The following is a 27444-nucleotide window of genomic DNA, read 5'->3' as shown; positions in this document are numbered from 1 at the left end:
AAGATTTAGAGGAGGGTGCATGTGAAGAGATGAGTCACATGAGTCGGAAGCAAGAGTGAAGAAGGTATTCTGGTGCTTGAAAGGAATACCAAGAGTACTTTTTCACACAGTAGCTTGCTAAGGTAGGTTTTGTTATACTGGTCTCTGATCTCATCTGTTGTGGCAGAGAGGTTGTGTGGTAAGGACACTCAGGTTTCTGGTGATGGCTGAGATTTGCAGAGCAGGACATCAGTTTTCCCTGTTGAACAGTCCTCCATGATTACTCGAAATCTTTGAGTAAAAAAACTTTGGTTTTTTTCCCAGCTTCTACTCGCAGAGAAGGATTAACACAGAACTCCAGGTGAGGAATCCCAAGAGTTGCTTCAAGTAGGGGACAACGGAAGAAGCAGCAGCAGTGACTTCACACCATCACATTCCAGTATCAGGCAAAAAAGAGAGAAGAGGAGGCCTTGGTGAGAGAACAACCCACTGAGAAGAGTATCTAAACATCTGTGAAAGCAGATTGTGGTGATACACCTGCAAGCTGAGATGAACGAATGCTTCTGGGAGCTTCTGCTGCTGAGTCTTTGTCCCTTCAAGGGACAAATCACTAACTGTGAGATCTTTCCTGCAGCTATTCTTCCTAAAGTCCAGGTTTGAACATAAAGTCTCACTTGCTCAGCCATTTCAATCTGTTCTAGTCTGGTAATAGCCAAGATTCCATACTTTCATCACATGGCAACCATCAGCAGAGAAAAATATTAGAACATGTGACTGGAGATATCTGTGTTGGTTGCCATCTTGAATTTTGGCACAGAGCCATAGAAATTAACAGTTTAAATAAAGTAATTTCATTTGTTTGTTTTGGTTATAATTTCAATTATTAATTCACACTCCCAAAATATTTGCTGTTGTTATACTGGACAGGATTTTAAATCTGTCTTTGTTTCAGTGTAAGATACTTGTATTTTGTGTGGCTTATTTTGTATTTTGATTTCTGTTTGTTTAGACTTTGTAAAACTTTTTAAATCGGCTGATGTTTTCAGACCCAGGCTTGAACCCCGAGGCCCAGGTGGCTCTTATCAGTTGCAATAGTGTCTTGGTGAAGGAGTTCAGTTAAAATTTGCCTAGTGTTATGAAAATTAGTTTGCTTATGTTAGAAAACAATGTCAGCAGCTGGAAATTGTATTGGAGAGAAGATCCATCCATCCTTAAAATGAACAGGAAGCAGCTTCAGCTCTGGCTCTTTGTTGGTGCCAGAAAGTTAAAGGAAAACTCAGTATTTTGCAACTTCTTCCTTATCCAACAGCAAGGGGTGTGATTGATAGTTCTCAAAGGTAAAAATGTTCTACTGCTTGTATCAGAGTCTTCAGAGATTGGATTCGACATCCTGTTTGATCTCTTTTCTTACTCCACTTTCCTCTGTCTTTTGTAGTTTGTATAGTCAGTGTTAAGAGATTATTCAAATCTGTTGACAGGTAGATAGTCATCAACCCAAAGGACTGACAAAAGAAGCTATGTCAGAGAGGGAAGGTGTTTTCTCTTGAAACTATTATGTTCATGTTCACTCTTGAATTCCACATATTTTCTGTCACTCAAGACCAGACAAATTGTGAGAAGGTTAAATAATTATGTTCATACCTTATTAGCTTCACCATCACTCACTTCAGGCATGAATTAATAGGACAGAATATGCATTTTTCTATTTCTGGTACACTCACACATGTGACACACTGAATACTTCACTTGTCTGAAGTGCAGCTCTCTGATACAGCTGTTCCCTTCCTTAGCTTATCTTTCATTTCCATTAGACAGTCATGATCACGTTCACTTTCTTCACATTTTTGTTGGCTCATGATTAGTGAAAGCTTAGTTGCAGAAGTTATTTCAGACTTGTGCACATTCTTAGCAGCTGTGGGCTTTAGGACCGTAGGTCTGTCTTCTTACAGCCTACTCTGCTATGCTGATATTGGCTATTGCCTCCAGCTCGGTCAGAGGGGCTATTTCCATGTAAGATTGAGCTTCCGTAAATAACAATTCCATTCCTTTCTTCCTCCCAATGGATCTGAGTTATCTTTATTCCACTGGGTTTTATATACAGGATTCAGTAGCTGTAGGATATACATCCTTATGGACCTCTCATCTCTGCTTTTGTTTACTAGTTTGTTTGTTCAGGTATCACAGCCACTACTGAAAACTGTAGAGAGGTTTGTAGGATAAAGACTTAGCTCAGGAAAGGTGATTGTCTTATAGGAATTCTCGTCAGAAGCAACATTCTTACATATTTGTCAAGAAAATTTCCAATTAGTGCTGGCTTATTATGAACACGGGTGAATTGTTTTGTCAGTTTTGCCAGTCTCACACCCACTCATTTTGGGATAATGATTTCAACTTGGTTACAGACATTTTTCCTCAACTTCTTTGTATTGCATGTTAGATGTAGCCAACATCTGTAACTGTGATGACTTAGTAGCAGCATATTAATATCCTGTCTCTGAGATTTTTTAAATATTCAGGAAAATATACAGTGCAGTCCAAGACCTTTATTTTGAAGGGATTAATTTTGTCAGGAGCAGTGAGGACTTGCATCCTTTTCCCTGAGAAGATTTTTCTCCTGCTTCAGACAAATGAAAAAAAACAACCCAGGAGTCTCAAGACTGGTCCTTTACCTGAAGCCAAACACCTAGACCATGAATTCCTGTTTTTTCTCAGGACTACCAGAGCATCAAATGACATAGCAGTATTCCTTTGTCTTGAGCATCTGCTGATCCCATCTCTGAACACAAATGCTGATACACTGTGAACATGTGCAATAGAGAAAAAATTGTGTGATTCCAGCCGCTTATTTCTTCCACCTCCCTGTATTCTTCAGCCTGGAGTCCATATGTCTGTGCATGCTGGGTACTCTGTACTGAAGAGTAACACGTATTTTGTCTCTTTGCATGTCTTCTCTCCATGTCTGTCCCTTTCCATAAGTCTCTTAGTGCTGCAGTTAAGAGATTCAGTGGGGGAGCATAGGACTGTTTCCCACTCATCTTGGGAGAGAAGGCATTTTACAGGAAGTGTTTTCTTCTACAAGGGAGGAAAGTAGAATAGCAAACCCTTTTGGATATATAATGGTTGCACAAGGAGAGTACAGGTATGTGTTCCTCAAGTGTGGTTCATTTTTTCTCTGTATTCATCAATGGTTGCATCAGAAGTGTCCTTCTTCACTGCAAGACAATTACTAATAGAAAACCCCAACAATCATTCAGCATCTATCTCAGTGCTGACAGTGAAAAATGTTATCAAAGCATCCCCCTCTTCTGTGATGTTTGTATCATTTCTGACTTACAGAGCCTGTTTTAGTGACAGAGAATGAGGCTTGAAAGCAATAATGTGCACATCAGAGTCCTGGGGGCTGAGCTAATGAAGAGTTCATATAGCATTTATGCTTTGTTTAGGTGATGAGCATACCATGACATAAAAATTAAGGGCAGGGTTATAAAATTCTCTTCCTTTCCAGAAGAGCTGACTTGTGCTCAATTCATGAAATATCAGGTTTCCTTTTCACATGTTTTATCTTGACCTTTAAAACAGCCTCATGAGGCATGTGAGTGCCATCAATGGGAAGATCATGTTGTGGCCCTAAACAAAAACCACTTAGTCTTGAATGACAAGAAGATATACTGAAATTTCTGTTCTCAAGACTAGGTATTTTTTTGCACAATCATGATTTCTTGGACATGCTCCTTACTATGATGCCTGCAAGGTCAACATATATATCTCTGATGCTGTTCCACATTGTGGATGGAAGTTCTGGTGTTTACTTTGTTTACTAGTAGGAATCTCAGTGCTGTGCCTTTTCCTCATGACACTCCATTTGCTTGGAGTTGAATGGCTGGCAGTGCTAGACCATTCCTCTTTCCCTGAGGAGCTCATTGATGTGCAGATGGCTTAACAGAACAGACTTGGATTCTCAGCATGCATTCTCTAAGACCTGTACCTTGTACTAATACAACACTTCCTGTAATTTTGGATTATTTGCTGGAAACAAAAGTAGTCTGTCTCCCATTTTATTTTTTAAGATTTACTTGATAAAACTGCCAAAGACTTTTTACCTCAGTCAGTTTTATATTTGCTGATAATCCTGGGGTCACTGTTTGAATCTGAATGGGTTATTTTCTGGTGTATAAATAGTTGGATTTTTTTGGCTGCAGTAAGTGGCTGATTGATCCTCTTCAAATTATTTCCTTTCTGAACACATTGTTCTCATGGTTCTGTCATAAGTTTCTCCCAAAAGAAGCTGCTGAGCTGTACTTAAATCTGGGGCTGGGCTTTTTTTTTCTTCTAGAACCTCATGTTCCTAGAACTGAGACATCCTTGTTTACACCAAACATCAGGAGAACCTTAATTTTACTTTGCAAAACTGAGATTGCTTATACCTGCAGCTTAACATTCATAGTTTTCTTCATGCAGAAAGTGATTGATTGGAAAAGAGATGAGGAAGAGGTATGTAAGTGAGAAGTTGAAAAAGGAGCAATAGTTCACTGTCATGCCCACTAGAAGTAGGAGCATCAAATGAAACTAACAGATACAAGTTTCAAAGAAAAAAATAAAGAAAGTGGGGAGAGATAGCAACTTTTTTGCACAGTATGTACTTGACCTATGGAATTCCTAGTTACAAGATATAAATACAAAAAAGAGTATGTGGTTTGAAAAGACAAGTAGACAAATCCATGAAAAAGTAATCTGTTAGGGCATATGAAATATTAAAACTGAAAAATAGGAAGTTTCTAAGATTTTTCTAATTACTATTCTGGGGAAGTCTTACAATGGGCTGTTCCAATTTTTAACTTGTGCATCAGGCATGGGCTGTTGACCTCTGTCCAACAAGGGCTAAGCTAGGTGGTCTTGCAGTCTGACTTTGTATGGGTTTTTTATCTTGGCAGTTGCAGTACAGACTACTAGAACGGCCAGGACAAAGCTTCTTTCCTGACAATGGCATGTTCCACCAGCATTCATCCTGTGGTCCTTGAGTTTTCTCAAGAAAAGTGTCCGTTGCTGACATATGCCAAGTTGTTACATGCAACTTGTGTATGCTTTCATCTGGCTGGGCACTGTATATTGCAGAGGCTTTCAGAAACTTAAAAGCACATAAGGGACACCGAGATCCACCTCTAGACAAACAGGGATTTTGGAGGAAAGTAGGTGGCTATATGAAAGTCATCCATAATAAAATGCTTGTAAATGGTTAATCATGTAAATATGGAAAAAAACTTTTCCACTAACTGAAGCTTTTAAGTTATCTTATTCATACACATTTTGCTTCTTGCTGTCTTTGTTTTCCAAAGAGCTCAAGTGCAGAGCACCTTCAAGGTGAATGTGCACAACCACAGCATGTCTTTAGGAACCTGGTAACTTGCTCATTCCCCCTTTAGAACACTGCTGTCCTTTTGCAAAGAATGAAGATTCCCTGCTGACTTAGAGATGAGTAGTTAGGAAATGCAGACTGATCTCAAAATTGTTGGATTCTGAGTCTTCCTCTGCAGTTGTAATGCAAGAGGACAACTTCACTGAACTGAAGGTGACAAGTAATACCAAGTCTGCCCTGAGGAGTCTGCTCTATTAACTTACCAAAAAAGGATTTTATTGGCCCTCATTGAAAAGGAGTTTTCACTGCTGTTTTGAATTAAAAGGATAGAATCACTGATCACTGTGGAGACCCTGGTATGAAGCCTTTGCCAGTGGTATTCAGTGAATCATCGTGGTTCCCAAGGGAAAAGACTGTACTTACCAAGGCCTCTTCTCTACAAGTCCACGCCTACAGCACAGACAGTGAGCTTGAGAAATCTTCTATTCTTTGAAAAGAAGTGGCTTCTTTATCTGACCTATCAGACAAATCAAATTTGCCTTAAAAAGATGAAATTGGATGCAATTGTTAAGGATTTAGGGGCTGTGAAAGATATGTCTTTTATTAACAAAATTTTTATCATTTGTTTGGGGCAGGTGAAAGAGGTGCTGTTATCTCTAAAAGCAATTTTAACATTGTATTTTGGCATCTTGGCTCCTGCTGTTCTGGGATGGGCAACAGAAGACAACTCCTGAACATTAATTCAATTTGGTGCCCCTGCAAGAATATTTTATAAAATCTTATCACCATTATTATAGTAATGGTAGTCTCCTTCCCCCGCACAAAGGGGAGACAAGTTACAGTACTCAGTTATGTTCTAAAGTCATAAAATCTTCCCCAAAAATATTTTGGGGTTGTTGAGCTGATCCCTGTATCTTGAGTATTATCATGTCAAAAATCAGGAGGGAATCTTTGAAAAGTTTCTTTACTGATGAGTCAAACTGCTTGACTGTCATCACTTCCTCATTCTACTGTAAAACTGGTTTTTTTCTGAGTCTAGGGAAGAAAAATGGCAAGGGATTTTTTCCACATTGTTTCCAGTAATTATTGTATAGGATTTACCTCATGGTTTTCATGTGGTTTTGCCTTATTTATATGATCTTCTGAAAAAGTTGTGCTGTGTCAGATATATTTAATATAATATATTTAATACACCTAGAATGTCTTAATACACCATTCTTCAAGGTGCAGATGGAGAGCTGTGAATCTGCTGGGAAGTTTTAGCATCCCACTGGTGCCAGTACTTACGTTACTAATGCTTCCAGTTGCATGATGCTTCCCCCATTCAATCTGGGCCTGTCTTCCTTCCTGAAAGTGTTTTCTCCACTATTTCTAATTCCAGAAATCCGATGTGGAATCCACTTTGTCTGTGATATCAGCCTGGATTTTTTTTTCCTTATACACAGACCTACAAAACTCATGTCTTCATATGTGTAGTAAAACTTCTTTTTGAAATTATCCAGGAATAAAGATTGGTGGCTCCCTCTGCCAAATTGTGGCCCAGGTGTTTTGAATGAAGGCAGGTAAAATTGACAAAAATTAAGACAATTTAAAATGTGTATTCAGCACTGTGTAACTGCTGCCGCGATATGCTTTCCTGAGATTTTATTACTATCTCTTTTGTTTCTCTTTGTTTGTTGTGTTTGTTTTTTTCCAGTTCTTCAGATTAGCATGACAGAGCACTTAGCATGGTAGTATCTCAATGAGATCTTCAGATCCTGAAGCATACTTAGAGATTTTTGTAGCAAGTCTCCTCTGAGGGGGCAGATGTCAAATTGTGTCATGCAAGGCAGCTTGTTACAAGCTGGATGTCTTTCAGAGACTCTAGTTGTGAGTCAGACTGTCTGCTACTGCTTTCCTCTGCAAGTGGAGTTTCTTACAAACCCTTAAAAACAGTGGATTTCTCTCAAGCATCTAGTCAACCTGCAAGAGGATTTCAGCACTTCAAAAGGCCAAAATTTTGTTTCAAGAAAGAGCCAGAATATGGCTACCATGACATTCCCCAGTCATTACACTACATGCATTGCACAAATCCTGTAAGATTTGCCCCTGGCTGGACAGCAAATCTTTGTTTTGTCTGCTTCCTGAAGAGGATAATAACTTAGGAGAAAAAATAAATCCTTCCTGAAAAATGTCAGGAAATATGGTTTGAGATGACACAGCTGGTTTCTTTCATCAAGTGATGTATATGGACTGGCCATGATATATTGTTATAATGCCTCATTTCTGAATCTGATGAGTGGGTATCTAAACAGCTAGTGAGAAATGGCTGTGTGTTGGCAGACCAGAAAAAGGAAGTCTGCTTTGCTTTCTACAACACACCTAATGCCTACATGTTGCTTTTTTTTTTCCTGTATTGGCCTCATGTGGACAGCAATGAGGCATCTTCTTCCTTTTCTTCTGTCACACCTGAACAATGGGTTGCTATCCAGAGGGAGCTGGATAAACTCAAGAAGTGGAGCTATGGGAACCTTGTGAGGTTTAACAGAGTCAAGTGCAAGGTGCTGCTCCTGGGTCAGGGCAAGCCCCAGTCTCAGCACAGGCTGGGGATGAGCAGCCCAGGGCAGCCCTGCCCAGAAGGACTTGGGGGTGCTGCTGGCTGAGAGGCTGCACATGAGGCACCATGGGCACTGCCAGCCCAGAGAGCCAAACATGTCCTGGGCTGCATCCAGAGCAGTGGGGCCAGGGAGGGGATCCCTCTGCTCTGCCCTGCTCTGGTGAGAGCCCACCTGCAGGGCTGCATCAGCTCTGGGCTCCCCAACAGAAAGAGCAGGGACCTGTTGGAGCGAGTGCAGAGGAGAGAAACCAAGATGATCAGAGGGACAGAGCACTTCTGTGAAGACAGAGTGAGAGAATTGGGTTTGTTCAACCTGGAAAAGAGATGGCTTAAGGGTGACCTAATTGGCCTTTCAGTACCTGAAGGGAGCCTGCACAACAAAAAGAGACTTTTTACAACATCATGTAGTGACAGGACCAGAAGGAATGGATTCCAACTGAAAGAGTAACTTTAGATTAAATATTAGGAAGAAATTCTTTACTGTGAGGTTTGTGAAGCACTCAGGGTAACCAGGGAAAACATGGATGCTGGAACCTTGGGGATGTTCAAAGCCAGGCTGGATGAAGCTCTGAGCAACAGGGTCTAACAGGTGTCCCTATCCATGGTTGGGGGTTGAAACTACATTATCTTTAAGGTTCCTTCCAACCCAAACCATTCTATGATCTTTCCTAGTCAACTAAGTGGAATGAGAGGCAAAGAATATCACCCTTTACAAAGATCACAAGCTTCCTGAAAGAGGGAGAAATAAGTCTTTGTCTTCAGAAGGTACCACTTGGTATTGCTTGGTTTAAGTTAACAATAGCAGCATAAACCAGCCTAGGGGACAGAGTTTCTGCCTGGAAGCTGTTCACTAAGTTTGCAGGATGTGGGAAACCAATAATGGGGAGGGTGGAGGGAGAGGGGAGGAGGGAAAGAATGGTTTGCCATAAACCACAGCTGTAAAGAAACTATTATACCATTAGATAGGGATAAGGACCTTATCCCTAAGTGTATCTTTCATTAAATCATAAGCCAGTAGCAGAAAGGGCCCAGTTGCATGGTTGAATGCCTTTAGACCATCTCTGTATCTGTCTAAGAAACCTATTCCTACATTAGGGCGTTATAAAGCAGCCAAGTAACTGAGATCTTTAATCTTGGAAGTTGTTCTTTCCTGGAAACACACTGTGACATCCAAAGTGCTGTACCATATTCTTTCTGTAATTATAAACGGCATAAGTGGCATCTCAAATGCATTACTGTCATTTAGAAAATTGCAACTATTAATTAACAGTTTTCATTTGCTGTATTTCTTGTTGATACACCAGAATTCATTTCTAAGACAATCTATTTCATAATGAGTAAACTGTGTCATCTCTTTTATGTTGACTTGTTGCATGATAAAGGATCTTGCATTTGTGTCTGAAGCCTCTCTTCAAGAGAGGACAAGAGACACTGAGGTTTGTTGTTTCCATCTTTGCTTCTGGAACTGCATAAAAAGTTAACCAGAATTTAAGTTAATTCCCTGTATGCAAAAGAAAATACTGGTAAAGCAGAGATCTGAAAGTCCAGGTTTTCTTTTACTAAACATAGTAATTTTATACAGCTTTTGACCAATATTTTCTACTGATTTTGAATGTAAAAAATAATAGATGTTATTTTTAAAGAATTAGAAGGCATATTTACATCCTTGCACTAGATCCAAATTGCTGCTGTTATTCTAAACCACAACTAATGTAAATTATAGGCAGCCAGTAAGACCACAAAGTAGTATAGTTTTCCAAGTGTGTAGATACCACACTGACTCCATATATATTGAAAACTGTACTTTCATGATTGGCTTCATTGCCTTTTGATCATCTATTAGAGAAGACAAGCCAGTACTACAGAGATACTCTTTTGTATGCCACTATAAACACTTGTAATGAGGAAAAAACCTTTTCTGCACAGTGGAGCTGTCTCTAGAGTTGTGTTCTGGTCACTGTGATACTCAGCCTCCCCTGCACTGGACTTAAGAACATATTGAAGACATCTGCCTCCTAAGACATTGCAATGGATCCTCTTCATGGGATGGCTGTAGTGGTTGCATTTACAAAGAAACCTGAGCCAGACCTCCTGAATCTTTGCTCTGGTGAGGACATGCTAGTCACAGATAAGGAAAGCTTCAGAGCAGCACAGAAAGATAAGAAAAGGATCTGTGAACTGAGAAAATGAAAATTTGATAGCCACAGCAGAGAGATATGAGACATCCCAGGACCCAGCAGAACAGAGCTGTGATATTGCCAGAGGAGTGGACAGGTATGTTTGTCTTTTATTACTTTTGGACACAGTCCATCTTTCTGACTGAAGGTACTGATGTCTGTTGGTTATATGGAAAGGTGAAACACAAAGCAGCATATCCCAGTTCACACAGTGGTAACAGGGATGGGCTTTATGTAAGTGCAGTGGGATTGCTAAAGCCCATCCCATTCAAAGCCCAGGGGACAAAGACTCGTTTAGTCTGCAAAGACAATTCTTTGCTGAGGTATAAGTGTACGTTCTGTACTTTCTGAAACAGTGTTTCTCTCAGAGCTCTACAGTGCACTACAGCCTGAAAAACAAGGTGTTCAAGTTCAGGTCTAGGCCTTTTGCATACTGTAATAGTTTGCCACAGAGAAACAGGGGCTGCACAGATGGCTGTTTGATCATCTGTGTAGGATCTGCCTTATGGCACTGCAGAATAGGTTTTTTTCACTCTTTCCAACCATTGATCTTTGTTAAAGAGACAAACTGTGCTGGGATTGTTTTCATCAGCTTTTGTTTGTTTCTGAAAACAACAAAAGAGAACTGTTGAGAGCTGTATGCAGTGTTGGCAATGAAGATCCCACTTTTTCTTTCCCATTGTCTTCTTCAATTTGCTGGCTAGTAACAGCACAGTAACTGCCCTCTGCCTTCTCACACAAGTGTCCTGAAAAATTTTGGTGCATTTGCACCTAGGAGCATTACTCCTGTTCAATCTGTTACTAAGCCCCATGTAGCTAGTATAGTTTGTTGCTGAATTACAGCTGAAACACCCCAGAAAAGTTACTTCCGTTTTAAGAATTCAGAGCCTGTCTCACAAATCTAATTCTCAAATGTTGCTACAGAAATGGAAGGCTGAAGAGAAAAGAGGTCACTGAAATGTGTTTGATTTCAAAAATTACTGTTCCCATGAGATACCTGTGTCTATACTGGTTGGACACCCCAGGATTCTTCACCTGATTTTCCACTGCCATTTTGTCTCCTTTGCCAAGAGGCAAAAGGCTTGGTCTTTCTGCCACCCCTTCCTGTCACTGAGGAGCAGCAGTGAACAAGGGCTAGTAAGGCAGTCCCATTGCAAGGGGCTGCCAGCGTTAATCCTGAGTGGTTCTGATGTGCTCCAAGTGCCACACAGAACTTTGAGTGTGCAAGTGTTCTAGCTCAAGCCTTTGCAGCTCCCCCTCCTTGCTTCCCTGTTTATTAGCAAGGAAGCCAGCCCAGGGCTCAGGAGGAACAATGACCAAAGAACAGACTGCAGCTTGTAAACCACAACCTCCCTTGAGGCTGCTCCTAAAAGGAGATCAGAGAGAATTCCTATGCCAATAGGCATCTGCATTTCTCCCACGCACACACACTCTCTTGTAGCTAGTAAATGTCTGGCCTGTCTATCAGCATGGTGCTGCAGTCATAATGCATTTATTTGCTCCCTCTCTGGGCAGGTGGCAGGGAAGCCTGGGCATGGAGAGGTGCACAGGGCACAGCAATAGTGTTGTGCTCAGCTTATCAGAGCTTTCATCATCACACCAATCAACGTGTCAGGGAGTCCCAGAGATGAAAAGGATAAAGCGCTGGGTAGTGCCTCTATCAGGGCATGTGTGCCCTGGCCAAAATGGAACGCAGGTTGGCAGGCTGCCTCCAGTGACCCACCCTTGCTAACATCTACCAGTTGGTGATGGTTCAGGAAGGGCTGTTTATGGTTTATTAAGACATTTGAGTTTACACAGTTTGGCAGCCTCACATGAGCTATATGGAAGCAGCCACTGTTGTGAAGGGCTTGATGGAAGAGCTGGGTTCTGAGCTGGCTGTGGAGAGCCCTGGCGACAAGTGATTAACCAGCTAGGTGTTACACTTTTTACACTCAGTTGCTGGGGACCAGGAAATGGGAGGAGACAGGGAGGAACCTCTATGGTGTCTAGAACAGGACTTTTGAGTAGCTGTGTTTTGGCAAGTCAGAGACAGCCTCTGAGTCTCATGTGGCATTCAGCACCAGAGATTTTAACTCTGGGACTATCTATGGCTGCAAAAGCCCATTTAAAGGACTACATTGATTTCTTGCCTGGGCAGCATCTGTAATCTTTGTTATGAGCATGAAATCAGTACATGAGAGGAAGGGTGTGTTATATACATGGATGTACAGGTCTGTACTGGCAGACCGTATATATCTTCAAATGGACATATGACATTTGTCAGCTGTGGCAACTGCATTGCCTTGGATATTGAAACAGTATTGTTGAAAGTGTTTTATGTTTGAGGGGAGCTTTAAATTAATCTATCAAAAGCAGATGCCAGCAGTGATGTACATATCTGAAGGACTAGGTTGGAATGGGGCTCATTTACATCAGGTACAGTTTGAGAGTAATAAGAAAGTTCCATTTTGGAATTTTCCTGCTGACCTAAATTCTATCTGTTCTTTTGAAGAAACATTTTGGAAAGGGTAAAAATTTTAGACTGAGTATGCCACAGCAGTAGCAGTTTAAAACCAGCAAATCATCTAACCCTCCAACAAAAAACTTGCTTATGAAAAAGTTAGCATCTCCCCCCACCCCCCAAATATTTATTTTTTACAAAGTTTTTGAGATTACTAATTTTTAAGTCTTGGCAGGTGAGACCAAGTTCAGGTCATCATGCAGAACAGGTGCAGAACACCCCAAAGCACCTCACAAACCACAACAGACAAGAGGTCCTCAGGGTGTGTCAGATCACAAATGAATAGGCCCAGTATTCAGGTACCCACAGATGCTCCTGCTCTGACCCTGAAATCATCTCTTAGAAACTCCAGGAAGCTAAAAGAGCTGAATGGAGACTTCAGTCCCTCTGAAAATGGACTCAGCTCGGTAGGCTGACTGGGAGCCTTGCAGTTTGCAAGGAACCCAATAGCCAGGATCTGTCAACTGAACTTAGAGGTTTTTGCAGACACAGTTTCAGTTGCAGGACTCCTGGAGCACGGCTCTGAGGAACAAAAGTCTTAAGTTTATCTCTGAGCACTTCTCTTAGCAGCTTCCCTGCTTGGTGCATTTTCCTTCTCTAAGGAAACCTTCAAAAATTCCTCCTACAGGGAAAACCTACTTCAGGCTAATGGGGAGGGCTGAGGTCTTAAGATAGCTAAAGCAAGAATAGAAAACATCTCCCCTTTTCCATTCTTCCTTTCACCTGCTTTCTCATTCTCTTGCTTTCCCATCTCAACCACCTAGCATTCAAATACACTGCAGTTCTTCCACATTATCCTTTTCTTCCGCATCAACTGTCCAGCCATTTTGGAGAGTGTGGCCTTTGTGTCACCAAAGTACTTCCTAGAAGGAACATTACACTGCCAAGACGACCAAGGAGTGTTCCAGAAGAAATCCCCAAGGGCTGCCAGACTCTCAAGGTTTGGCACTTGGCCCTCAGCATGCGTAGTCTCTGACCCCCAGTTCTCTTTGTGTTAGCCTGGGAGCAGGAGAGTGGGTGCTGACAGTTTTTTCCTTGGCTTTGGGTGGGCCAGGGGGCCTTTCAGCTGCACTTGCAGGATTTCACCACCATGTTGGAGAGCTGCTCCACTTTGGGGGTCCTCCCAACATAGTACAAGATAGTGAGTGGCTCCAGGTCCTGGGGAACACAGCAGGGCGAAGCAGATGCCTCAGGGTTCAGCGTGTTATATAAACCCAGCACCTGCAGGAACAAAGGAAATGTTGTGACAAGGTCAGGAATACGTTTAAGTTACTTGAGGACAGGAAGGGGCTGCCAAGTCAACAAGTCTTGAGGTGTTTGCACTAGACTCATCAGAGGGTATTTCCCTGAGATGAGTAATACTCCCCTGTCACTTCCTAATCATGGCCTGCTTCTAAATGGTCTCACCTGCCCTGGCCTGACTCTTAAGAGTTTTTTTTTTTTTTTTCCTAATGGTAATACCCTTGCTCCCTGTGACTGTTGCCTAAGGGTTGAAGGAGTGCAAGTAGTTGTCTCCTTTCATCTCTGATTTGGTACAGCAGTGTGTCACAATTTTTGCTTTTAACAAGGTTGGGTGTAACCAGCCTGGGGCCATGCTGTCTTGGATTCTATTAAAGAAGCCAGAAGAAAGAATATCAGTGCTGCTTATTTCAACCAACATCTCCAGATAGCATTGGATGGATGCCAGTCCTCTCAAGTATCCACAATTCCCCCCCAGCTTCGAACTGTCTGGTGCTTTGTCCCTCCACTCCATCCTCCAAGTCATGACACTGTAATACTGGAGCCAGGACAGTCCTGTGGGACCCCACTGGATTTCTCCTCCCAGCTGGTCCCAGCCCACAGATGACTCTACACTACAGCCATGTAACCACTACAGAACAGTTGCCACATTTCTTGCCAGAGGTGACCACTTCTCAGCAGTGAGCATGATCTCACCTGCACTAGTGTGGTCTCTTCAGTGCTTATCTGGTATAAATGACAGGGTCTGGCACATTCCATTTGAAGTACTTTACAGTCTTTGGAGATGAGAAGTGTTAAGGATACATCCTGTTCTATCATCTAGACCCATGGAATCACTATTGTTGTGGTAGAAACTCTCTGGGATCCTAAGCAAAGTAGCCCTGGCTGTACCACAGGGTATTGTGCTCTGAGCCACTACTCAACAGCAAGTTAAACAGACTGGTGAGTTTTCTTTTCATCATGTCTTTCCTAAGTGTTGCTGGCAAGCTGTCAGCAGCTATATTGTTCTAAAGTTTTCTTTGATCACTTCACTGACCTTAACGCTTGCTCATTTCCTTTCTTGTTTAAGATCATTAGGAGTCATTCTAAAGTCTCCTTTCTCTCACACTGATTCAGTCCAGTTACCTTCTGGAGAGCTTCTCAGGACAACCAGATGGTAAAGCTACATGCCCATTACCCTTTCAAAGCTGTTAATTCCCTTGCTTTGTCTTGTGGTTACTGCCCAGCATCTGTTCACTTCTTCATTCCCACAGATCAGCTGTTCCCACTGATATTAGTCCTTGAGCTTCACTGAACCTTACTGCTATGCAGACTGTCAAAAAAATGTTAGGATCTTTTCTGAAATATTACCCTTACCTAGTTATTTGTTCTTCAGCTGAATCTGTTTTTTCCAGTAACTTTTTTAGTGAAATCTGAAGTTAATTTGCTAGTGAGCTGTTGCATTATCTGGATTGCTGCTTTTTGACTCTTGTGGGCAGAAGCACACAGGATTTTCCTCTGACTTTTCCTGCTTCAGCAGTGGACTGTCTGGTCCTTAATCTGTCTCTTTCTCTCAATACTTCTCCCATGCCTGTGTTATTCCATTACTTTTATTTTTTACTGCTCTAGCCAGGCTCAGACTGCATTCTTCCCAAAGGCTGACCAGAGGTTGTGCTTAAGTTACCTAAAGACATTTGCTTTCTGCCAAGTTTTCACTCAAAAATCTCACTGCCTAGTAGCCTCCTCCCTGCTGTAGGTCAGGTAGGATTTATGCAGCTGGAAAGGATACCTGTGAAAAAGGATAGCCTACTGAGTGGCTATGCTCACTTCTGGAAATGGACATGGATTTCCCTATACTTTTGAGCTATAGCTGCCCCTTTAGGAGCAGATGGCAGGCACATGCCATTGCACAACAATTTTTCATGACAACCTGGCACACAGTGTAGAAAAATCTTTTGTCCAGTGCAAACTGCAGGAGAAATTTAGGAAGAAGATAATTACCAGAACTGATGTTTGACGTGAACAATTCAGTTAACACTACGGCCACTGCCAAGTAAGTACCCTAAAACCATCAGTTCTGCTCTTTCATATCTTATCTAAGAGACAGCAGCATCTTCCTCATCAAGATTTGCCTGAAAGCAGACTCAGTACTGGCTTCAAAGCAAGCACATTTTCCCTGCTGAACCACCCAGGCTTTTTTCTGCAGTTTCCTTGGAAGGTTTTTCACAAATATTGATCTGAACTGCTTATGCTACTTTGAAAAGACTGGATATTGATCAGACTTAGGGAGGAAGGCAATCATAGCCACAAGCCCTGGCAGGATAATCTAGTGGATGTACCGTGCTGTGAGTGGTGTCTGCGCTGCGGAGGTACGGACAAGGGCCTGAACAAAAGTTAGCAAAGTAGCCCTTGGGCTCGTGGACCCATTTCCAGCCGAGGTCCTGTCGGAAGTCAATGTACAGAGGACGCACACAGCAGTTCTCCTCCAGGTTCCTGAAACACAGTAGTAAAGCACAGTGAATCTAAAGGGGGGCCTTCATGCAGTTGTGAGCTGCAGCTTCCTGAGCAGAAGGACTCGTAGCAGCAATGCTGGTGGCACGTGGTGGCTGCATGTGCCAAGCACCAGGAGCAGCACAGCCAGGCAGCTGTGGCAGCCCAGGGGCACTGCTGGCTGGCAGGCAGCTTTCCCACCACCCCTGCCAGGCAGGACCCGGCTGCTCCAGCAACTGGCACGGGGCTGCTGCTGATCCCGCCCAGCCTGTGCTCCTGGCAGGTGCTTGTGGATCTCTTTGAACCAGTGGCTCTGCCAGAAGCACAGAACAACTCCGCTGAGCTGGCCAGTGGCCCTTGCGACACCACGGTGACACACAATCCCCTGAAGGGCTCTGCCTTTTCCGGTGGCATGGAGTCTCACCAGGCCTGCCTGCCCCAGGCATGGGGTCCCAGCAGGATCCCTTCTCACTTACCGGAAACAGTAGTTGGTATCCAGGGCCCGTTTCTTTCTTTGGCTTCCCAACACGGGGCTCTCCAGTCGATGTGGGGGTAACATCATCAAGATGAGGTGGGGATTATGCAAGTCCTTCTGCTTCTTCAGGCGGCCCAGGTCCCCGCGGCCATAGTCATCCTCACTGTCAATGCCTTCAGAAAAAGAGGATCCACAAAGAAGAAATCAGTGTGGAAGTGGAGAATGCAACAAGACCTTTCAATTTAACACTCTCATGCTTGCTCTTGAACAGGTTCAGGCACCATGTCTACTTCTCCCCTCACAGAGACCCCTTTATTTCTCGTAAATTTGACTGTTGCAGGCCTGAAATAGAGGCTTATGGGCCACCTGTTTTACCATTTGCAAACTGCTGGTGGGGCCATTAATCCATCCGCTCACTCCTGGCTTGAATCCCAGGATAGGCAGGAAGATGAATGGTTTAAAGAAGATGTCAGATAATTGGCACTCTGCGGAACAGCCTCAGAAATGGAGCCTGTGGGGGCCAGTGGCTGCTGCCCAGGGCTGCAAGCCAGGAGGTTCCTAGTTCTTAGGCCAGCCAAGCCACTGACTCTCTGAGCCACCTCACACAGGATGCCTAACTTCCTTGTGTTTCAGTCACTCTAACTGCAGAGTAGAGCCTCTGTGGAAATCTGAGAAGGCATCAAGTTGAATTTCCCAGAGGGACACTGAAATATAAAATTACTCCTTTCTGCAGACACTCATGCAAACCCACCCAGCCTGCCCTTACTTCTTTTTGTAACCTATGTATATAGTGGATATACCCATATAATGAACACACAAACCCAGATATATTTTAAGACAAATGTTATACAATGTGAAGTGCTTGAATACACAAAGCAAGACCTCATTTTTTTCTTTATATGCTTGAGGCTTTCCCTTCCCCAGCAACCTCCCCTAACCCAGCTCTTTATCACCTTTGAACTTGATCTCCAGGACTTCATGCAAATTCTCCAAGATGTCCCCATTGGACTGAAAAGTATGGCAAGGACAGTGTATGCTAATTTCCAGGCCAAGGTTGGACTCTGCAAAGAAGATGACTCCGTGAGAAACAGTCTTTCTCAGCTGGGACAGCTCCTGGCATAAAGAAGTTTTAAGGAAGTTTTACACAGCTGTGCTAACCCCATGACAAAGGGTTGGTCCCAAAGTCAGGAGTGTTATCAGAGTTGAGGAACAGATGCTGCCTTGGGAAGAACAGGAAGAAAAATCCACTAGCTTCACCTTTGCCAAAAGCCTTGTTCTTGCTAAAGGGAACTTTCTGGAGAGGTAAGAAGGGTGCTTCTTGTTACTTTTTTAGGCTATTCAGCATCCAAAAACATTTGTGAGCTTCAAGGAGCTTTCCTGGGAAAACAAGTATTTTGAAGAGCTGGCTTTTGGTATCTTAAATCAGTTTCACAATCCTCAGTACCTATTATCTGCCTTCTGCTTAATGTCTGAAGGAGAAATCTGAAAATAAGCAAGTTGGATATGGACAAGTAATTTTACTGGAAGCATTCTTCTCAGCAGCTGCAACCTCCTGTTTTATTGAACTGCTAGCAGTCTAAATCACACAGACTTTCCAGAGGCAAATCTACTTTCATAATAACTTCCTGGACCAGTCGTGCTGTGTGGGCCTGACTACAGGAACACAAGACTCTTATGAAAGCTCCTTTTTTATGTTGTGCCATGAATTAAAACATCTGGCTTCCTGGGGCATTGACAAGGTGCCTAGCACCATATATACTTCGTGATGTCTTGTCAGCTAGTGTGCCTGCCCAGAGCTTGCTGCAATGCCAGCTCTGAGCTTCAGCCATCAGGGCACAACTTAGATTGCTTGAAATAGGAGGAGCCTGCAAGCTCACAGCTTACCCTTCCAGGGAGCAGCTGCTTGCCAGTACCTGCATTCCAGTCTTCAGTGGCACCTAGCTTCTATCTGTGTACGCCATTCCAGCTGTGAGTAGTGATGCCTTGTGCTCCAGCTGTGAATGGGGTCAGTGTTCTTGCTGGGAACTGCCCTGTAACTATCTGTGGGGCTGTCCAGCACTGGCAGAGGTGTGTTCTCTGCAGTGTTAAAGCCTCCAGCTGTCTAGGTGTGTCAGCCTCTGGTATTTCCTCACATTTATACCTGACAAGCTGTACACAGCTAAATAAACCAGGATCCTTACTGCTTTTTCCTATACTACATTTGCCCTAATTCACATGAAAATGTAAGCAAAGCATTTGTCATTTTCTATGATCATTTAGGCAAGCAGAGGGGTCCCCTCTGGGCTTAGCTGTAAAGAATTTCCTCCAAGGAATAAATCCTTGTTCTGACTCAGCCCACAGAGCTAGATGGTGGGTCCTCCAGGAAAAGAGGTGGGAATATAGCAAATGTCACACATTGAGGAGGCTCTCTGGAGGAAAGCTTGTTCTCAGACTGAAAGAACCTGTCTTCTCTGTGAACCAAGCTCCTGCAACAATGGGAACAGAAAGATACTTCTGTGAGCATTGATCCCCATTTCTGTGGATGCCTTGGCCCACAGTGCAGCGAAGAGCCCTACCTCTGTGCAGGAGCCACTCACGCACGGTCTCGGTGACGTCGAAGGACAGCCACTCAGGGGAGCCCCGTGTCTGCACATTCCTGCCGCTGAGGTACCGCTGCTTCGCTATGTGCTCGTCTGGCCGAAGGATCTGTGGCAGAAGGAGCGGTGGAAAATGCAGAAGGAAGGGATAGCCTTTAGTCTTTTTTTTTCCCCATAGCTTGCTAAAAACTAATTTAGAAAGTTGGTCTTGGCAAGTGAGACACCAGGAATACCCTAGGTCAGGTGAGAAGGACATGCTTCACAACCAACTTGAACTCCAGAGATCAACACAGTGCTTATTTCTGTATCCTAAGCAGCCCACCTCTCTCAGCTGAGAATTGTTTAGGGACACAGAGAGAGGCAGAAGCACGTGGCAACTCATTTAATGGATGGGTTTGTTTTTGTATGCAGCTGTGGAATATGGATCTGGATTTCAGAGTAGAACCACCAGTGGTAAATGCAGTGGTTCTACTGCATTTGGCCACAAGTCACCTGCCCAGGAAGCCAATTTATTGAGTTCTCCTTTGGCATTTTCAGGTGTCCTACACTCTTCAACTTTTGTCAGAACACAAAAGGGCTGTGTAGGTTTGGAGACCTCTGCCTCTGCTCTGACATTTCTGTCCACTTCCAGACAAACAACCACAGCACATTCAAGGTGTTCCTTGCGGCAGACCCACAGACCACTGAACCTATGGAGAAGCTCTGAGAACACCTCCTAGTCAGTTGTGTCATCTGATAGAGAATTGCTCTGACCTTTGATGCTGGATTCCAGGAAGTCTTCAAGAAGTGCCACCCAAACACAATTTTAGCTGCACTCTTATGGAAAAGTGAACAGACATGAGCCTGTGGGAATGTGCTGCCTGGATGCTAAGCTGTATCATTAGGTGGTCCAGTTCAGCCTATTACCTTCCAGTTCAGCCTATATACTTCCAAGCCTGAACCATACCTTATTCTGTCAGTCCCTAGGTTCAAAAAAACTCCAGTTTAGTACAGATGGCCTGAATTGTGCTTCCGGGGAGCTACTGCTGAAGAGAACATTGAAAGCAAGCACTGTTTTTCTAGTAAATCAGTGACAAGACAGAGAGCTCCATCCATTGAATTAGCACCAATGTCTGCAACAGTCAAAGGAGTAAGACTGCCAAGGGTCCTACACATGATGTGACAGAAGGGTCAGAGCTGCTCCACTGATGAGGGGTCCCCTTCCAAGTGGGAAAAGGGCAGCACCACATGGTAAAAGTTAAGGAAGGTGACTGCATCACTGCATATGGTGGAAGAGGCCTGGGTTACAGCATGCACTTTCTTCTCTCTTCTATGGGCTTCCACATATCAGCTGAGACAAGCATTAAGGAGCCAAGCTATTCTGGGCTCAGACACTGGGGAAGGTGATAAGAATACTCACCTGGAAGAGCTCAATGCGCTGCTCACTGCGTTTGGAGCTTGGGTTGGGCACACGCAGCACCCGAAACTCAGCCCGGAATAGGTTGGTGCTGTTCTTCTCTGCTGATGACACATTAAAGCGGAACACATTGGAGGTGACACCTTTTGGACAAATGCCCAACTCATCTAGGAGAAAAAAAACAGAGAAACACTGAGAATCACATCTCTGAGGGGCAGGATCTCAAGTAAATATTGTTTGAGAAAGAGCTTTCCAGTACAGACTTGTCATTCAAAAGTCTTGCCACCTGGGAAGCATGGCTACCTAGCTCAAGATAACACAGGATGAATTCACTCAAATTTGATCTACATTGCAACATTTTGCAAACATTCCCACTACTGCCATCATTACTTCAGTGCTACAAGATGAAGAATCAGTGGAGATCAACCACAGTATGTTTATTATTATGTCTTCCAACTCTGCTCATCAAACGTTGCTAATACTCATGGGTTGGCTGCATCCAAAATGACAACCCCAGTCCAGGCAATGGGACAATCTCACTTGCAGTTAGTGGGGCCTATTGCAAACAACTAGGATGCTGTTACTCTGCTCATGATGGAGACATGAAGCTACATACAAAGTGATCCCATTGCTGCTGAATCTTCACTTTACAAATCTTGACATTGCCTCCTGGAGTGGAAACCACCCAGTGTCAAAAACCACAAAGCATGAGGTGTCAAAGACTCTTTAGGGCAGTGATTATCCAATGTGTACTGAAAGAACTGGGGTTTAAAATTGGTTCTCACTCATGAACTGGAGAAGGAATTCATTAATAGTACTGGGCCTGTGGAGATAACACATGAGCAGGAAATAATACAGCAATTTTCTGCTTCCATGTGTGCCTGCTGAACAGAAAAACCCATTTCACAGGTGCCTCAAAAGAGAGGAGGTAAAACCTTTAATGTCCAAAACAGAGTCCTCAATAGCAAGTAACACTTTCTTCAAAGGGACCATTTTGGTCTCATGGAAGTCTTTGTTGTTCCTGTCATTTCTCTCCTATTGACCTTGTTAGCCTTCAAGTCTCTAACATCGTGAAAGCTTCCTGCAAACAAGACACAGCAGCTCCTGCTCTATGTCCACATGCAGGTTTGTTTGCAGCCCTGCAGAGCCTCTCAGATGACCTCTGACTGTTGTCCAATGCAGCAGGAGGCTCTTATATCTGCTGATATTTAAGTTGCTTCTAAACAAATGAACAGAAAGAAACAGAAAGAAAAACTATCACCTGTTCCCAGGCATGGTTCCAGTCTTTGACAAATAGGCTAAAAGCCCTAGCTGGAACAACCTTCAAGTTACATTCCTGAAGTCCTGCAGGCCCTTTTTTTGATCTCACCATAAGTATCTCCCCTGAGAAACAGCTTCTGGAAATGGGATAGTGTGAAACAGCACCTGACTGCAGAGGTTCACCTCCCATGCCAAATTCTGATTTCAGCAACACTGATGTACACTCATATCAGTGGAGATTAAAGTCTTCCTCTTGTGCTACACACAAATTCAGCAAGCAGGACCCTGCGAGTTTTCAAGGATGTGTTTTTAGGGTGCTGAAATTTTACTCAATATGCTAATGACCAGATGCTGACATTGGGCTTTAATTGGAGGAGGTTTTGTCATTAGTACTACTGAACAGATCAGCATTCCCACACAGGAAAGTATCTAGCTGTTATTGAAGAGGAGACACATCCCAGGAGACCAGATCCCACTGCAGGCACGAGCTGGCCTGCCCAGCCCAAGAACCCTGCAACACAAGGAGTACCCCCAGCCACACACATATTCCTTCTGTGGGCACTCCACCCCTGTGACCACTTCAAGGCTTGATGCTGCAGAAAAGCCCAGCAAAAAACCCAACTTCTCATTAAGTGCCCAAAGACATCTTCTAGCTGAAGTATAACACTGATTACTGTTCTGTGTCCTAGAGCTTGGCAGATACTGTGTTTCAATAGCCCCTGAAGCTGCTTTGCACATTTAGCCCTATTAATAGTGCTGTTAACAGCCTGCCCTTTCATTTCAGACCTGACTGCCTGGCCGTAAGGGGTGTCCCAATTATCATTAGAAATGCCTTTTTGGATCAGACCACTGGTCAGTCCAGCTCAGTATGTTTCCTACAGCAGTGCTTTTTCTGACAATCTCTTTAGAGGCTGCAAATATGGTCCTACAGCACAGAGCTGATGAAAGACACCTAATGTGTTATCATCTCCTTAATGTTTTTGGCTAAATTAGACAGCCATGGTGATAAGACATTACTTCTATTGTAATGTCCTGCTGTGAAAGAAAGAGCCACATTGCTTTCTACCTACTTCACCATCAAGGTGCTGCTCTTGGGAGACCTTCCCAATGAAAACAGTAATAGCTCTTTTCCCTTCCCTAAAAGTGTCATGTACCCTGGGGACAAGCCCTCTGTGATGCAGAAATGGAGCTGTGTTCGGTGTTTCACTCCAAGCCCTGGGAGGCTACAGCCTGTTTCTCTTAGCACGGGGCTCAGGATAGAGGTCTCACTCCCAGGAAACTTGACAGCTTTGGGGCAAAGTGCTTTTTTGCACGAGGTCACAGGCAAAGGGAGCAAGGGGATTTTTCAGGGAATTTGGTCCAGACCCAGCTGAGGTGTGTTAATCACGCTGGAATCCAGATCTGTTCACCACCAGCACAGAACAAAGCCTGGAGGCAATATTCCTGCAAGCTCTCCCAGTGCACAGCTCTCAGTGGCAGTAACCAAGCCTGGAGACCAGGACCCTGGACTCCCTGTGCACCCCTGCCAGGCTGCCTGGTGTGACACAGCCTCACAACTGGACCCAGCTATTACTGTGGAGTCACACCCAGAGCTGTTCACTGCACCAGTGATGAGACCAGCAGCCTCCTTGTGTGGATAATGTGATAGAGAGAGCAGGTTCTTTTGGGACCTTCCACCTTCCTACCACTGCTCTACATGAGGTGCAGGCTCACCACATGCAGCTGTTTCCAGCAGAAACAGCTGTTGTTTCTGGCAAGCCCCAGGAAGGCTGATGGCTATGCAGTTCAAGTTTGATGAGAAGGAAGGTTAGGCTGGCTGTGAGCAGGTATTGCCTCATGCTGTATTATACCTCTGAATCACCAAGGTGTTTCATGCCAAAGCTGCATAACTTCAGAGAAAAAAGTTGATCCATCTGCAACTCTGCAGGTGGCAGGTTTGGAGGGAATAGATGCTTGGCCCTAGTGACCCATGACTTTAATTGCCTTGTCTCTCAAGCTGCCTTGCAAAATGGCATCTGTTTTTCCCTCAGGAAGGTAAGCAAAAAGCTATTTTCAGGACTGTTGCAGATACTTCCCAAGCTTGAACATAACCAAGTCAAATCTGATCACATGAGTTTTATGAGATCCCTGAAGTGAATGGCTGGTCAAAAGTAAGTTACTCTCTGAAAGAAAATCCCTTTAAATTGAGGCAGTGTACCTGAGAGGCACAGGGGAAAAGACCATTCTGTGAGTCATCAAGCAGCTCAGAGAAGGGATGGAGAACTTGGCTCTCTCATCTTCTATTTTTGCTTCTCAGCTCTCCTCACTTTTGGGCTTTGCATCTTTGACAAGGATGAGTTCTCTGAGCCAATATGACAGTTGACTAATAGTCTGGAGCTAGAACAGTTTGTGTGAGTGTGCACACATTTCAGACTTGTCTGTATCATCACTGCAGTTCCTTCAATGGAGTAGTCCTCCCCTTCCCCTCCCGCCCCCCCAGGAGACTGGCTTTGGCTCAGAGCGTGCTCTTAGATCACCACCTGGCACAGTGACAGAGTCATGGGAAAGTTGAACATCAGCCACTTCTGAAGATGCGGGGCCAAATTCAGCCATGGTGTAAGCAATGAAACTCCCCAGGTCTCAAAAAGAGCATGTCTCTTGCCACCACAATCTGTCTGGAGCTAGTCTCCCCCAGTGGGACCAAATTACAAAGTTCCCTCTTTCTCTGGGTGGTGGTATCTACACTGCCCACTCCCAGAAATTTAGTCTCAGCACTACTTGGTTTTTTGAACCTAGTATCCTATGGGCACATGGGACACAGAAATTCCTGTTTCTACAGGAATTTTCCCAAAGCCACAATCCCTACTCATCACTCCTTTTCATGCACTGTTTCTTCATTCCACTTTCTCCTCAATTTTAGCCAAATCCACACCCCTAACTTCATTTGCCACTGTTGTGCTTTGTGTTTTCCCCACCTCCTTCCTCCTAAAATGCATAGTGCATAGTGTGGCTGTACTATTTTGCAGACACTTGGTTTTCCCATAATATATGTTTATAGTTTCACAAATGACACTTCAGTAGATCAAAACCACGGAAATACAGGTAACCTTTGCCCTTTCTGTTCCTTGAATCTCAGTGTCTCCTGAGCTAAGAGCTAATCATATAACCATATGGAATGCAGTCTGCTAGAGATTAAGTAAAATTTGTTGCATTACCAAATTGTAGCTTATTCCAGCTCATCATATGTCAAGATTAACATAAACCTGGCAGAGTAACTGCATTCTGTGGCTGCCTCCACCAAGTCACAGCTCCTCCCCAAAACTGCTGGTGTTCAAATCTTGTCCCCAGGATGGCACAACATCACAGGAGAACACCCTGGATAGTGGTATGACTGCATCTTCCAATTCTAAGGAATCCCAAACAAACCAAAATGACTGCTTGTGTCTACATGTGCTCAGCATCTGCAATCTGCTTTTGAGTTCATGTCTGCTCAGTCTCTTTGTATCTGCTCAGTTTCTGCACCTGAATCTGTTTAGTGTCCACATCTGGGCTTGCTCATCATCTGCTCCACACCTGCTCAACATCTGTCATGTTTCCTCAACGCCTGTGTTCCCTTGGGGGTCCCTTTGGCATCACTGTCTGCTTTACACCTGCTCTGCATCCCTGTTGTCTTCTGCTCACTCTCTGAACGCTCACACTATCTGAGTAACACCTTCATCAGCGTCCTCCAAGCAGCAGTCTCTTCAGCAACCACCTCTCCACCTTCTGACTGCCGCCGCGGGTGCTGCACGGACCGGGCAGTTGCCTGTATCTCTGCGGCAGGCGCTGGAGCTTCAGCAGGGAGGAGGCCGAATACCTGCTGTCACCCAAACAGCAGACCTGCGCTGTCTCCCCGCCCGGTGCGCAGCATTCACCCCGCCACCCGCACGGCTTGCCCTCCCCGCCTCGTCCTATGTCAGGGCTCTAGGCACGGGCTTCTAGGCACGGGCTCGGCTCGCCGCTGCCGCGGGGGCCTGGGCCGATGCCGCTCCGGGACCCCGCCACCCACCGTCCCCACTGCCGGCCAAGCCCCGCGCCGTGCCGAGCGCTCCCCGCCCCGCGGCTCCCGCTCACCTCCGCACCGAGCACGGCCGGGCGGAGACGCGCCCTCCGCCCCGCCGGGGAAGCGGCCCCTTCGGCGGGGGCCCGGCGCCCCTCGGCCCCGGCTGGCCGCCCCTCCCCCGCGCCCGGGATCCCGGGCACTGTGCCCCGCGGGCGCGGCACCCCGGCCGGCACGGGGGGAGCCCCGCACTTACTGTGTTCGGGGAGGCCCTGGATCATGTCAAATTTATGAATCTCTTTAGCATAGTATTCTGACTCGGTGTTGTCCTGAGAGCAGCTTTCTTCCTTCTCCTCCTCCATCTCCTCCAGCAGCTCCCGAGTGCTGTTATAGAGGGCCAGGATCTGGTAGGGCACATGGGCCGGCCCCACGGTCTCCGGCGGGCTGGTGAGCCGCAGCTTGCTCAGGATCTGCCCTCGGATGGCCTCTACCCTCTTCTTCTTGATGTGGTCCAGGTCCAAGGTGGTGCAGGACGACAGCGAGAGGCTCACGGTAGCGAAGCTCAGCAGGGAGAGCAGCACCAGAGCCCTTTGCACGTACATCTTCATGTGTGAGGAGGCGGCGGCGGGGGCCTCCGGGAGAGACCCCCGAGAGGCGGCGAGAGGGCGCGGGGAACCGGGCGGTGTGCTGGCGGCAGCCTCCCCAGAACCCGCAGGCTGAGGCTTGGCGAGGAGGTGCATGAACTCACTGCGCCGTGCGCGACTCAGGACTTCCAGGAAGAGCTGGCAGCGCTCCGCAAGGAGAAGCGGCAGGCGCCGTGCCTCGCCGCGCCGCGCTCCTTCCCCATGCGCCGCCCCGCGCCCCGCGGAGCAGGGGGCGCCCCGCCGCGCCGCGCCGCCGCACGTGTCAGCGGCCCGCGCCGCCCCGCCGCCGCGGGGGGAGCACCGCGCCCGCCCCTCTCGCTGCACCATTCATGCCCCCGCCGGGCCCCGTGCCCTACATCGCCCGGTGCCCGGCCCTTGGGGCCCGGGAGCGTGGCACCGCCGCGCTTCTCGCCCAGCCGGCAGCGCTGCAGCCGGGCCGTCCGCCGCGCCCGTGGGTTCCGCTGACCGTCGTGCCCTGGTCCGTACACCGACACCGCTCCACACCGGCCCGCCCGCGCACACTGCCGCCCCCCCGGCCCCGACGCTGAAATTTTATACCTCCCTCCCATGACGTCCCCGGGACGGGGCTCGGGCGGGGGAGGGAGCTCCAAGCCCGGCCTTCGGCCGCGCCAGCCCCGCGCTAATGGCTCCAGCAGCCGCGCAGCCCCCGCCTCTCCCCCCCTCCGCCGCCCCCCGCGCTCGCCGGGGCCGCCTCGCCCCGCGCACCCCGGGCCCCTCGGCGCGGGGCGGCCCCGCGCG

The 27444-nt window shown here is 45.6% G+C and overlaps 2 protein-coding genes across 6 annotated transcripts in view; one reads left to right on the top strand and one right to left on the bottom strand.

The window, feature by feature from the left end:
- TTLL5 (tubulin tyrosine ligase like 5) overlaps positions 1-13214 on the top strand; it is a 135952-nt gene extending 122738 nt beyond the window's left edge. For all 5 annotated transcript variants that reach the window (XR_012580727.1, XR_003379906.2, XM_026792380.2 and 2 more), the window contains one exon: positions 304-13214. Coding sequence is in view for 3 of the 5 variants with exons in the window: in XM_026792380.2 (XP_026648181.2) it covers positions 304-344 (41 nt within the window). In the remaining 2 variants the exon portion in view is untranslated. The remainder of the gene's footprint in view (positions 1-303) is intronic.
- TGFB3 (transforming growth factor beta 3) lies at positions 11858-27225 on the bottom strand. Its single transcript, XM_005479782.4, has 7 exons — positions 26298-27225; positions 20767-20930; positions 19347-19476; positions 17745-17852; positions 16793-16964; positions 16166-16319; positions 11858-13829 (listed from the first exon to the last, which is right to left on the bottom strand). Exons 1-7 carry the CDS (start codon positions 27010-27012, stop codon positions 13671-13673), a joined length of 1602 nt encoding a protein of 533 aa, XP_005479839.3. The 5' UTR covers positions 27013-27225; the 3' UTR covers positions 11858-13670.
- Between the last annotated feature and the right edge of the window lie 219 nt (positions 27226-27444).

The sequence above is a fragment of the Zonotrichia albicollis genome, chromosome 6, assembly GCF_047830755.1.
Source record: "Zonotrichia albicollis isolate bZonAlb1 chromosome 6, bZonAlb1.hap1, whole genome shotgun sequence".
NCBI lineage: Eukaryota > Metazoa > Chordata > Aves > Passeriformes > Passerellidae > Zonotrichia > Zonotrichia albicollis.
This window is presented reverse-complemented; position numbering and strand designations above follow the sequence as displayed.